General features: G+C 28.0%; 1 protein-coding gene across 3 annotated transcripts in view; it reads left to right on the top strand.

Moving 5' to 3' along the window:
* Positions 1 to 12277, top strand: part of LOC122514743 — a 38829-nt gene that overhangs the window by 13910 nt on the left and 12642 nt on the right. For 2 of the 3 annotated variants that reach the window (XM_043631757.1, XM_043631759.1), the window contains exons 4-7: positions 2982 to 3126; positions 5031 to 5176; positions 7932 to 8026; positions 8828 to 9037. In XM_043631757.1, the coding sequence (XP_043487692.1) occupies positions 2982 to 3126; positions 5031 to 5176; positions 7932 to 8026; positions 8828 to 9037 (596 nt within the window). The remainder of the gene's footprint in view (positions 1 to 2981; positions 3127 to 5030; positions 5177 to 7931; positions 8027 to 8827; positions 9038 to 12277) is intronic. The other variant, XM_043631760.1, reaches the window with a different exon arrangement.

Genomic DNA, 12277 nt, shown 5'->3' with positions numbered 1-12277 from the left:
TTTTTTATTTTTTATTTTAATTTTTATTTATTTATTTACGGGATAAACCCATTGGTACACAAATTTAATAAAAGAGATGTAGTAAAAAGGAAAATAATATAAATATTATATAAAAATAATAAATAAAAAATAATAAATATATAATAATAATATATAATAATAATATATAATAAATATATAATAAAAATAGAAAATAATAATACTACGAATATTAATGATTTGAATTTAAAGAAAAACTTTAACTTTAACAACTGTTCAACATACTCTAATGAGACCCTTTAAGCAATATTAAATATATAATACACACACACAAGTAATAATAGAAAAAAAAAAAATATGAAATAGTTTACGTAAGAGTTTGTCATTTTTTTTTGGCTCAAAATACGCGTTTGAAATATTTTCTTAGTCAATCTAATTACATTATGCCAATTTTATTTAGTAATTTTTCTAACATACGAATTGGAGACGATCGATAAAAAACACTAACCAACTAGTAGGCTCTAATAGAAGGACAAATCGAGTAGAAATAGATAGACGTGCACTAACACAAAGGATACGTCTATGTATTGTCCTGGATTGTAGTTCGAGACGATTGATTTCTAAGGTCGTAGAATCGTTAACAACTATTGTAAACCAACCAGACGTTTCGATCGAAATACCTTATACAAAAGAGAGAGAGAGAGAGGGATGATGTTCATTAATCCTGATACTTGTTTACTATATATATGTAATACATTGTACAACTGGGTATGTTTATATTTGTCCTAACACGAGTTGCATGTAGTTCATTGTTTGATCTATCTCAATTTGTCTCTGATTACCTTTGAATATTCTAGTCTTCTATTAGATTAATGTATTTAAATAACATCAATTAGTTTAATCTCAATATAGCTATAACAGATATAATAAATTAATACAACATTTGTTTTCTTTCTAATTATGTTGAATTTTATACAAAATGAACAAAAACAAATGGTTGACAAGTGTGTTATACAGGAAAAAAAAATAAATATACAGGAAATAAAACTCATCTGGTTGACACTGAGATAATAAATTATTACAAAAATTGAGATTTCTTTCTAATTATGCTGAATTTTATACAAAATGAAGAAAAACAAATGGTTGACAAGTGTGTTATAATTACAGGAAAATAAAACTCATCTAGTTGACACTGAGATAACAAATTATTACAAAAATTGCAATTTCTTTCTAATTATACTGAATTTTATACAAAATGAACAAAAACAAATGGTTGACAAGTGTGTTATAATTACAGGAAAATAAAACTCATCTAGTTGACACTGAGATAACAAATTATTACAAAAATTGCAATTTCTTTCTAATTATATTGAATTTGATACAAAATGAAGAAAAACAAATGGTTGACAAGTGTGTTATAATTATAGGAAAATAAAACTCATCTGGTTGACACTGTGATAATAAATTATTACAAAACTGCAATTTCTTTCTAATTATGCTGAATTTTATACAAAATGAAGAAAAACAAATGGTTGACAAGTGTGTTACAATTACAGGAAAATAAACTCATCTAGTTGACACTGAGATAATAAATTAATACAACATTTGCAATTTTTTTCTAATTATATTGAATTTTATACAAAATGAACAAAAACAAATGGTTGACAAGTGTGTTATACAGAAAAAAAAATAATATACAGGAAATAAAACTCATCTCGTTGACACTGAGATAATAAATTATTACAAAAATTGCAATTTCTTTTTAATGATACTGAATTTTATACAAAATGAAGAAAAAACAATGGTTGACAAGTGTGTTATAATTATAAGAAAATAAAACTCATCTAGTTGACACTGTGATAATAAATTATTACAAAAATTGCAATTTCTTTCTAATTATATTGAATTTTATACACAATAAAGAAAAACAAATGGTTGACAAGTGCGTTATTATTACAGGAAAATAAAACTCATCTAGTTGACACTGAGATAATAAATTATTACAAAAATTGCAATTTCTTTCTAATTATACTGAATTTTATACAAAATGAAGAAAAACAAATGGTTGACAAGTGTGTTATAATTACAGGAAAATAAAACTCATCTAGTTGACACTGAGATAACAAATTATTACAAAAATTGCAATTTCTTTTTAATGATACTGAATTGTATACAAAATGAACAAAAACAAATGGTTTCCTTTATTATACTAGAGACAAGAATGTTATAATTAGAGAACAACAAAACTCGTTTTTTTCTAACACTGCGTAAAGGGTTCTTCATACAAATAAACTTTGCAAACATCTCTTTCTCTTTTTTTCTCTTCTAAAATATATCTCGTTTGTTGTCTATTTTCCTGTTCTCTTTCTTTGTTTCTATTTTATGCAACCGAGTAGCCAGAGAAAACGAACTCTACCAATCTTTTTTGTGGGATCGTGGTCGGTGAAAAAAAAAAAAGAAACGAATAGGGGTAAAAAACGTTTCGATTGTATTTGTACAGATGGAATTAGTAAAACGGTTCGGTTCGGTTGTGTTTTTCAAGCGTAATTGCTTGTATCACATAGGAACGAAGAAAACTATTACGCGTTCTCCTAAAACGTTTTATCTTTTACACACAAACGTATATTGGGATTCTTCTGCAAACCGTGGGGGGGGGGGGAAAAAAAAGAGGCATTTGCTTTTTCTCTTTACATTTGATTTTCGCAATTCGTCGAAACAAAAAATAAAAAAAAGAAAACAAACAAATATATATTCCGTCAATTTTGCGTATTGAAATAAAATATATACGTTATATAAATATCAATACCACGCGTGTGTGTGTATAATCGAATAGAAAAATAATGATTAAAAATATAAAAGTGAATTTAACGTTGATCATTTATTATGCTTTTAGATAGAAATACTTTGAAAAAATTGTGAAATGTTTTTACTAGTAAAATGACAGAATTATTATTCGCTTTTGTATTAACGTAAAAAGGTTTTTTCATTTATTTTGTATCCAGGCTCGATGACGAGCGGTATTCCGGGAGGCCCGGAAAATATAACGGTGATGTTCCTAAACCCGACCTCCGTCCGTGTTTCTTGGAGCACCAGCCAGGTTGAGCAAGTTGAAAAGTACGATGTTACGTATAGACCGACGGACGCCAGGTGCGTTCCCATTATTTCAATATTTATTCTTCTTTTTATAAACAAAATACCACTTAATATATCAACCTAATCATTTTAAACGTATTCCTAATACCATTTACAGCTCACGTATTATTTATTATTTTTATTTATAAATTTATCTCAAAGTAATTCGTATAATGAAATGAAGTATTTATAAATTGATAGAAAATTGTTGCCATAAGTGAACTCGCATACTAATTTTAAAATAAATGCTTCATAGATTCATTTCATTTTTCGTTTCATTCCATTTATATCCTTCCCTTTTATTTTCTCATTTACAATTTAAGCAATATTAAACGACTTTGGGCCCCTTTTTCATTTTCTCTTTTTCTTTTTTTTCCTTGGTAATCTCAAACACGAAACGCGAGATTTACAAAGTTCAATTTTTCTTCCCTCTTCTTCGAGTAATCCCTTTTCTATCCTATCTCAATCCTTTATCAATATCTTTCTTCTTTCTCTCTCTCTCTCTCTTTTATTCTTTTTTTTTCGAAGCAATCGTTTAAAACTTTCCTTTTATTTTCTCCCTATTTCTTTCTTTCTTTTTTATTTTTTTTTTTTTATTTTAATTCCATCAACTACCTAAAGCTTCCAATATTCTTTTTTTCCTCTCTCCCTCTGTCCCTCTCCCCCTTCGACGAATATCATAAAATTTCATTTTCATTAATCTTCCGATAGCATAGCACCGAGGTTATTCGAACTGCACGCATTTGTTTAATCGTTATTTCATTTGATTCGTAATTAAAAATATTATTTATATCTTATATTTTCAATTTTTATTTCTCGAACAAGACTGCACGTATTAATTTTCATTTAAATACGTTGCGTGTGACCTTTTCAATTATTTCAAACATCATTTTAAATTGGTAAATAACTTTCGAATAATATGTAAAATATTATACCGTGTGACCTTTAATAAAAAAGGGCTGCCAACATGCATTTGCGTAAAACATTGTATCAAATATATTTTATCTCGAATGAAACCAAACGAAAATTTACGATAGTTGTGACCATAATTATGGAAGTGGTCTAAATCATTTATATTCACATCAAACATTATTTTAAATTAAATGAAGTCACACGACATTGTCAAAAATGAACTGTTAAATAGGGTTTTTGTTACTTCAATATTATAAAGAATTCATATAGTATTTAAATATAATCCTTTATATATATGTGGGATGCGAGCAGCTCCAAGCCAAACTTAAATAGGCATTCGTGAGAAGATTGGACGGTGGGCCCTGGATAGCTCAATGGTTAAAGAGCAGACCCGGAAAGCGGAAGATCCCGGGTTCGAATCCCGGTCCTCCAAGTCAGTCCAACGGCCTCAATTTTTTCACGAATCCTACATATATATATGAAGTCACACGATATTGTCAAAAATGAACTGTTAAATAGTGTTTGTTATTTCAATATTATAAAGAATTCATATAGTATTCAAATATAATCCTTTATATATATGAAGTCACACGATATTGTCAAAAATGAACTGTTAAATAGTGTTTTTGTTATTTCAATATTATAAAGAATTCATATAGAATTCAAATATAATCCTTTAATAACTTATATACATTTACTTATTACTTATTACTTATTATAATACTTATATATATAATTTAAAGCATTTTCATAATTATGGGCACAGTTATAAATTTGGATAATTAGAATTTGTTTAGTTCATATAGAATTCAAATATAATCCTTTAATAACTTATATATATTTACTTATTACTTATTACTTATTACTTATTATAATACTTATATATATAACTTAAAGCATTTTCATAATTATGGGCACAGTTATAAATTAGGATAATTAGAATTTGTTTAGTTTGCAAATTTGTCAATGTAAAATATCAAATTGGAATCACAACGGCAAGGCGTTAGTTACAGGGTGGTGGCGGTGGTCGCAGGAAATAGCGAAGCTGTAACCCTAAGTGGTCTAAGGGCCGACACGCAGTATCAACTAGTAGTCACTGCCGTTAGAGCTGGCAGAAAGTATAAAAGTCGACCAATCGTCTTCCGCACGCTCGGTAAGTTTTACAAATCTTTCTTTTATAATATACTTTCTTTTTATTCTCTTTTCTCTTCCTTCTACTGCTGCTGCTGCACCATCATCCTACTTTTAACCACCACCCCCCTTCTGCAACATTTTACGTGGAATATTTTACGCCTGATTATCGACCGACTCGTACTACTTGTAATTCAACTCAATTTTCTTTCATAAATTATATAATGTTACTATCTAGGAACTAGGAAAAAAAAAATTACTGCTGGCGAAGAAAACGGGCGAACAAAAATGATTGCACTTACGTTACGTCAAATATTTAACCTTTGCTAAGATTGTGAAATATTTCTCGACTACTTTATTCGTGAAAATTACAATGTCAAACGATCTGATTTATTTTAACGTCAATGCAGGTTGTTTTGTTCCTAACAATGCCAAGTTTGCATACAAATTTTGGACCTTTTTCTCTTTTCGCGAGACCCTACCAACTCTTATTCGAAGTGACACACCTGACGTTAAAGTACAATACACCGTTTCGCCACGTTTATCATTGAAATAGTTGACAAAACAAATATTTAAACTACTATCAATAGTATTGCAAGGAGAATATTAAAAATGTTTCAAGTTTTAATCTGTTTCCATTGAAGTCAACGGTTTTGTTAGAATTCTTTGTTTCCTCTATTGGCCTTTGCTCTTTAGAAATGAACATCTGTCACATCTGTCACAACGTGTTTCGTTGAATAATACATTTCTACACCCCCAGGGTGTATCGTTTACTTCTGTATAACCATTTATTTTTTGTGCTTTTATTCAATTGGTGTATACAATTACGTATTGACGCATGCATAATACGCATGCATTTATGCAAGTATTTGACAAATACAATAATAAATATAAGAAATCAGAAATCAGAATGAAAATCGGATATCGGAAAGTCGGTAAATCATGTTTTTTGTTTTATTGCGTTTATTTAACGTTAGATTAATTCAAGATATTATCTGGAAGGTTTTATTCATTAATTAATCGAAAACCCGATCGAAGATTTAATCAAGGTGAGGATTTTTACTGGATTTATCGACAGAACGCTTGATTGGACGGCCTTAATAGAACGTCCTCGCGATACATAATACGTTGCACATCAATTCCTCCAGGGATGGAAGAGAATACTTGGTTTCGTAACCAATATTAAAAGCACCTACCTATATCTATCTACATATATACATACACATATATACATATATATATGAGATGCATATATATTGTCAGAGAAAATCGATATTTCAACTGTCCCGCAGAGTGGCCAAAATGGTCATATTTCAAAACACCCCATCGTTTTCCCCTATTTCTTCTTTCTCTCTTTTTTTTTTTTAAATTTTATCTTCGTTTTCACTTTTTTTTCCTACCCTCGATTGTCTCCCCACATGTTTTTGTATTTTAAAATATTATTCATTTATGAGATATCAAAGTGAACCACAAGTTTGTGCATTTATTGTGTCACAAATTGCATTATGTAGTTTTTGTTTTTTCTGTCAAATTTATTTTGGAACTATCCTCGATTGTCTCCCCACAAGTTTTTGTATTTTAAAATATTATTCATTTATGAGATATCAAAGTGAACCACAAGTTTGTGCATTTATTGTGTCACAAATTGCATTATGTAGTTTTTGTTTTTTCTGTCAAATTTATTTCGGAACTATCCTCGATTGTCTCCCCACAAGTTTTTGTATTTTAAAATATTATCCATTTATGAGATATCAAAGTGAACCACAAGTTTGTGCATTTGTTGTGTCACAAATTGCATTATGTGTTTTTTTCTTTCTGTCAAATTTATTTTAAAACTATTAATAGTAAAAAAATAAAACGCACGAACTCTTGATTCACCTTAATTACAAAATCTACATGATTTTCTTCGAAATATCATCGATAACCTGCAGTAAACGCGTTTGTGTATGCGCGCGTACGAAAGCCAAGCAAATTTGTGCAGCTTTTCGATTTTGTTTTATTAACTTATTCGACAATTTTATATAACGTTTATAAGATACGAGTGGAACAAGGTTATCCAAGCAAGTAAATTACACACAAACATCTATACTAAATCGTGTAACAAGTTGTTCGCATAGATAGTCGATATATATATATATATCTAAATCTATGTATATTGCAACGATAGTGGTGTATATGCACTTCAGAAGAACATATGTTTCATATATTACCACGTGTTAACTCTATTTTATAAAAAATAAACACACCGTATGGGCAAACATAATAGGTCACATATAGTAAAGTATGTCGTGTAAATATATACACGGTGTCCCATCTCAAATATTCGATTATTAAATTTTGATTTCAAAGAAGAAACATTCAATATTTGTATTCTCTTAAATATTCGGAAAACTGAAGCACGAATCGTAAAAAAAAAGAAACAAAAATCGAAGTGTCACGTGATAATCATGAAAACGATTAGTTTTTTCGCGATTATTATTAAAATGTAATCAATATCGATCAGCTGTGGTATATACCTGCTTCTTTGATAATAGCACGTTTATAAACGTGACCTTACTTATACCAAGATTATCTGCTTTTAATGCTAAGATTCTCTCTATTATCAGTTATTCAATTCTATAAGATTTTCTTTTTATCGGAAAAAATTTTTTTTTCTCCGATCCCTATCACGTATTCGTATTCAATTCATGAGAATATATAACGGATTAATTCTATTATAGGACACCATATATATACACGAATATATATACTAATATATTATGCATTTGGTTTTTTAGAACCTCCGAGAACGTTTCCCCAGCAGGATGCAGCAGTAACAAATGGACCACTTCCACCATCTTCGCCGTCTTCTCAACCTCAACCTTACATACAAGTATGAAACAGGGTTCAGGGATGTTGGAGTGGGGTGGGGTAGAGTGATGGGGGTTTTTTCAAAGAGATGGAACATATTAGGGTGAATCAAAAGTTCGTACGTTTGTATTGCATCGTTTCAAATAATAATGCAATATTTTGTAAAATTATTTTTCTTAAATTTACTTTGGAAATATTTATATAAAAAATATTCACGAATAACCTAGAGTGATACTTCTAGCAAATACGACAAATTCTAAATGAAATTCTAATCCTAATCCTAATGAAAATCTAATCTAATCTAATATAAATGAAATTTATCATTTTTCTATGATATTAGGACTAACTAAAAAGGTTTATTGTGTTGTTTTAGAGAGTGCAATTTTTTGTTGAAGTCAATAAAATTACTATACTTTTATATCCGAGTGAAATATTGTAAATTAACTTGAATTAACTTGAAATTAAGTAGACATTTTACAGGTACTGTAAAAACATTGATAAACAAACAAGCGTATAGAAATAATCAAATATCATCAGTTTATTCATTTATATGTCGAACAAAAACAAACTTTGATAAATACTACACTCTGTAATTAATTTTGTTGTGATATTTAATGAAACTTGAAATCAGTCGGGAATCAGTCAGCGTATCGGCGCCGCTCGAGTGCAAAGGGTTAATTAAAAAAGAAAAAAAAGCTCACGAACTATTTGATTCAGCCTAAAATAACGAACGACGAACGTGAAATGATTTTCGCAATGTTAGGGTCTCCTTTTTATCGAACTTACTCGAGTGAAGAAGAAGCTTTTTTCTTGCTGATTTCAGATACGAGGGGTAGAAGTTGGGATAGTTATACTGGTGCTGATTGTATGGGCCGGTGCAATAGCACTGTTCTTCAATCGTTGGGGTAAAATTCGCATGTTGTTGCCGTATCAACCGGATTACAAGGAACAATTGAAAGTTCCTGGTACCGGAGTTTGTACGGCGACCAATACGGCGTATCCTCAACATTCGAGTCAGCACACGTGTTCCCAGGTAACACACGCATTATATTATTTTTATCTTATTTTATTTATTTCTTTAATTTTTTTATATATTATATAATATATATTAATTATTATATTAATTATTATATTAATATATATAATATTTATTATTATATTAATGTATAATATATAATTTAATTAATATAATAATAATATTATAATTATTAATATATAATATAATTATTATATTGATATATAATATATATTATTATAATATATATTAATATTTAAAATATAATTTATATGTATTAGATTTACCAGAAATTTCTGTTCGATGTAATATTATCCTTTTTTTTTCTCTCTTCATAACGGCTGTTTCTTTTTATAATTGCATTTTTACATATGTTTTTTTCTTTTTACAATTTATATCCAAAATGTATTATCTTATTTATTTATTTATTTATTTATTTATTTATTTATTTCGTTTTTCAAATTATTTTATTTTCATTAAAAAACGAACAGATTTTTCCAGTACACCTAATATATATATATATATAACATTTTATAACATTTGTGCCGGTAATTATAAAAAGTTGCCTGACTCTAAGTTGAATATTTATTTTGTATTCTATTCAGTCCCATTGGGAAAGAAAATTTGATTGTTTTATTTTATTTTATAAAGATAACTAATTATAATAATAATAATTATAAATAATAATAAATATAATATTAATAATTGGATATAATATCAATTTGAAAATATACATTTTTGTCAGGCTAATTTTCATAATAATCGATTCAATTGTATTAATAAATAGATCGAGAAAGTTAAAAACGAATGAAATATTTATCGGTAATTTTCCTTATCACCCTGTAACATCGTATCGTTCGATTAATATCGTTTTAGTTATTATTCAAGCATTTAAGATGATGAAAGTACTTAATACGATTGCGAATAATATTTCATAGTATTAATTGCATGCATTAAACTTTATCGATGAAATAATAACAAACGAGTAATATGGTTTTCTATATATCTATCTCTCTCTCTCTCTCTCTCTCTTACACACTCTGATCGATAAATTATATTATTTAAGTGGGGAGAAAATAATTCCACTGTTGAAAAATGAAATCGTTTTTCTCTCTCACTCTCTCTCGCTCTCTCTCTCTCTCGGTAATTGTAATAAACGTTCTAATAGAATTTTTTGTTTCTTTCATTTTTTTTTATTTCCTTTTTTTCTCCCCCTTCTCTCTCTCTCTTTCTCTATCTATTTTTTATTCCCCTTTAATCCAAAACGAACAATGTGCGTGAAAAAAAAAAAAACACGAATCTCGTTAATTATTCTCTTACATAATTATATTTAATTGTTTTCACTATCGATGATAGAAATAAAAAATAAGTAAAATAATGATTTATGGTTGTTAACCCTTTGAGTACTATTTGGGCGCATATATGCGTATACGTATTTGTCAATATAAATGCAAATAATGTAACATTATTTAAAATTTGATAAAATTATATATAAATTTGTAAATTATATATAAATTATATATAAATTATTAATTTGATGAAAATTATATTAACAAGTGAAAACTTTAATTATTAAATATAATTTATTGTCATAATCTGATTATATAATATTAGAATGAAGAGCAAAAGTTCGTGGGATTTTTTAAATGTATATTTCGAAAATAAATTTTATTAAAAAATAATAATCGATTATGCAGTTTCAAAGTAAACTTTCAACACAATATAAACGAACTTTTGATTCACCCTAATAATATCAATCGCATTAATGATAAATTATTATGTCCCTAGAAAACATTTGAGCTGTATGTGTTCAGCATTCAAAGGGTTAACAAATATCTGAGTTAGGTACGGTGATTAGATTAGTATTATCGGGGAAAGATATTCGATTTAAAAGCCGATTCGACGACTAGGAGATGAGTGTTTATTCGTTTATTTAAAAGAAAAATTGAGAATTTCGCGATACTCAAACTAAATACCCCAGACCCGTAATCAATGATAACCCGGTTTCTTATTCTGATAGCGAATCATAATGAATTATTCAGCGACCTCAATTGCACAATACTCAGAAACCTTATAAAACTTTGAAGAGACTGTCCAACTCGGTCGGGGGAAAAAGTATAAAAATAGATGACAAATAGATCGTTGATAGAGAAACGTATATTAGATTATTACAAAAAGATATCGTTAACAATTATCGTTTGATAATACGATGTTGTTCCATTCTTCAAACAAAAACAAAACAACTCCATTTCAAAGACAAAATACATTTATTTCCTTTTCCCCCCCCCTCCCCCTACCTTTTATAATTAGACAGATATATATTTTATCTCATTATTCATTTCATTTATATTAAAACACTACACGAATCTTAATTCGAGGCAAAGAATGATGATGAATGCCTTTTAGAATTTCTTTTCGAAACTAACTAATTTGACGATCATTTGTAAATCATTAGAAAAATAATCGAACGAAACACATCCGTAAATCTAGTGTTAAGGATGATTTGTCGGTACAATCGGAAACAAAAGTTAATGACATTTTCATCAAATCCATATCTCTTAATATCTGTTGAAATAGATGATTTAAACCAACTATTTTTTTTTTTTATAATTGAAATTTTGATATAAAGTTTCTAAAAGAATGAAATTTAGTGATTATTTTAATAATATTAACATAAAAATCTCAATTTAAGTGAAAATTGTAAAATAACTTTTGTTTGTGACTGTACCGTGAATTTACAAATTTCATTCTTTTAGAAACTTTATATCAAAATGTCAATTATAAAAAAAAAATAGTTGGTTTAAATCATCTATTTCAACAGATATTAAGAGATATGGATTTGATGAAAATGTCATTAACTTTTGTTTCCGATTGTACCGACAAATCATCCTTAAAAAGAAAAAAAAGATCAAAATAAAATAATAAAGAAAAAAATAAAGGAAAGATAAGTTATTTAGATTCGAAGAGGATTGAGATTGATCGATGATCGATGTAATAAAAAGTTTAAAGAAAATTCTTGCTGTTCGTTTTGAGCTAAATTTCGGCTTTGAATATTTTCGTTTTTTTTTCTATCATTATCTCTCTCTCTCTCTTTCTTTTTATTTTGTTCTATTATACCTCTTATCACTTATCTATTCACCGAGATCATCACGAATGAGAATCGCTTGAGGCAATAAATAATAATTTATCCCATTAATTATCGAGAAGTAACATCGAAGCCGCTTTTGCATGTGCTTCCAAGTTAGAATTATAGTTAAA

Source organism: Polistes fuscatus, unplaced genomic scaffold, assembly GCF_010416935.1.
Source record: "Polistes fuscatus isolate 324 unplaced genomic scaffold, CU_Pfus_HIC Scaffold15, whole genome shotgun sequence".
Taxonomy (NCBI): domain Eukaryota; kingdom Metazoa; phylum Arthropoda; class Insecta; order Hymenoptera; family Vespidae; genus Polistes; species Polistes fuscatus.
This window is presented reverse-complemented; position numbering and strand designations above follow the sequence as displayed.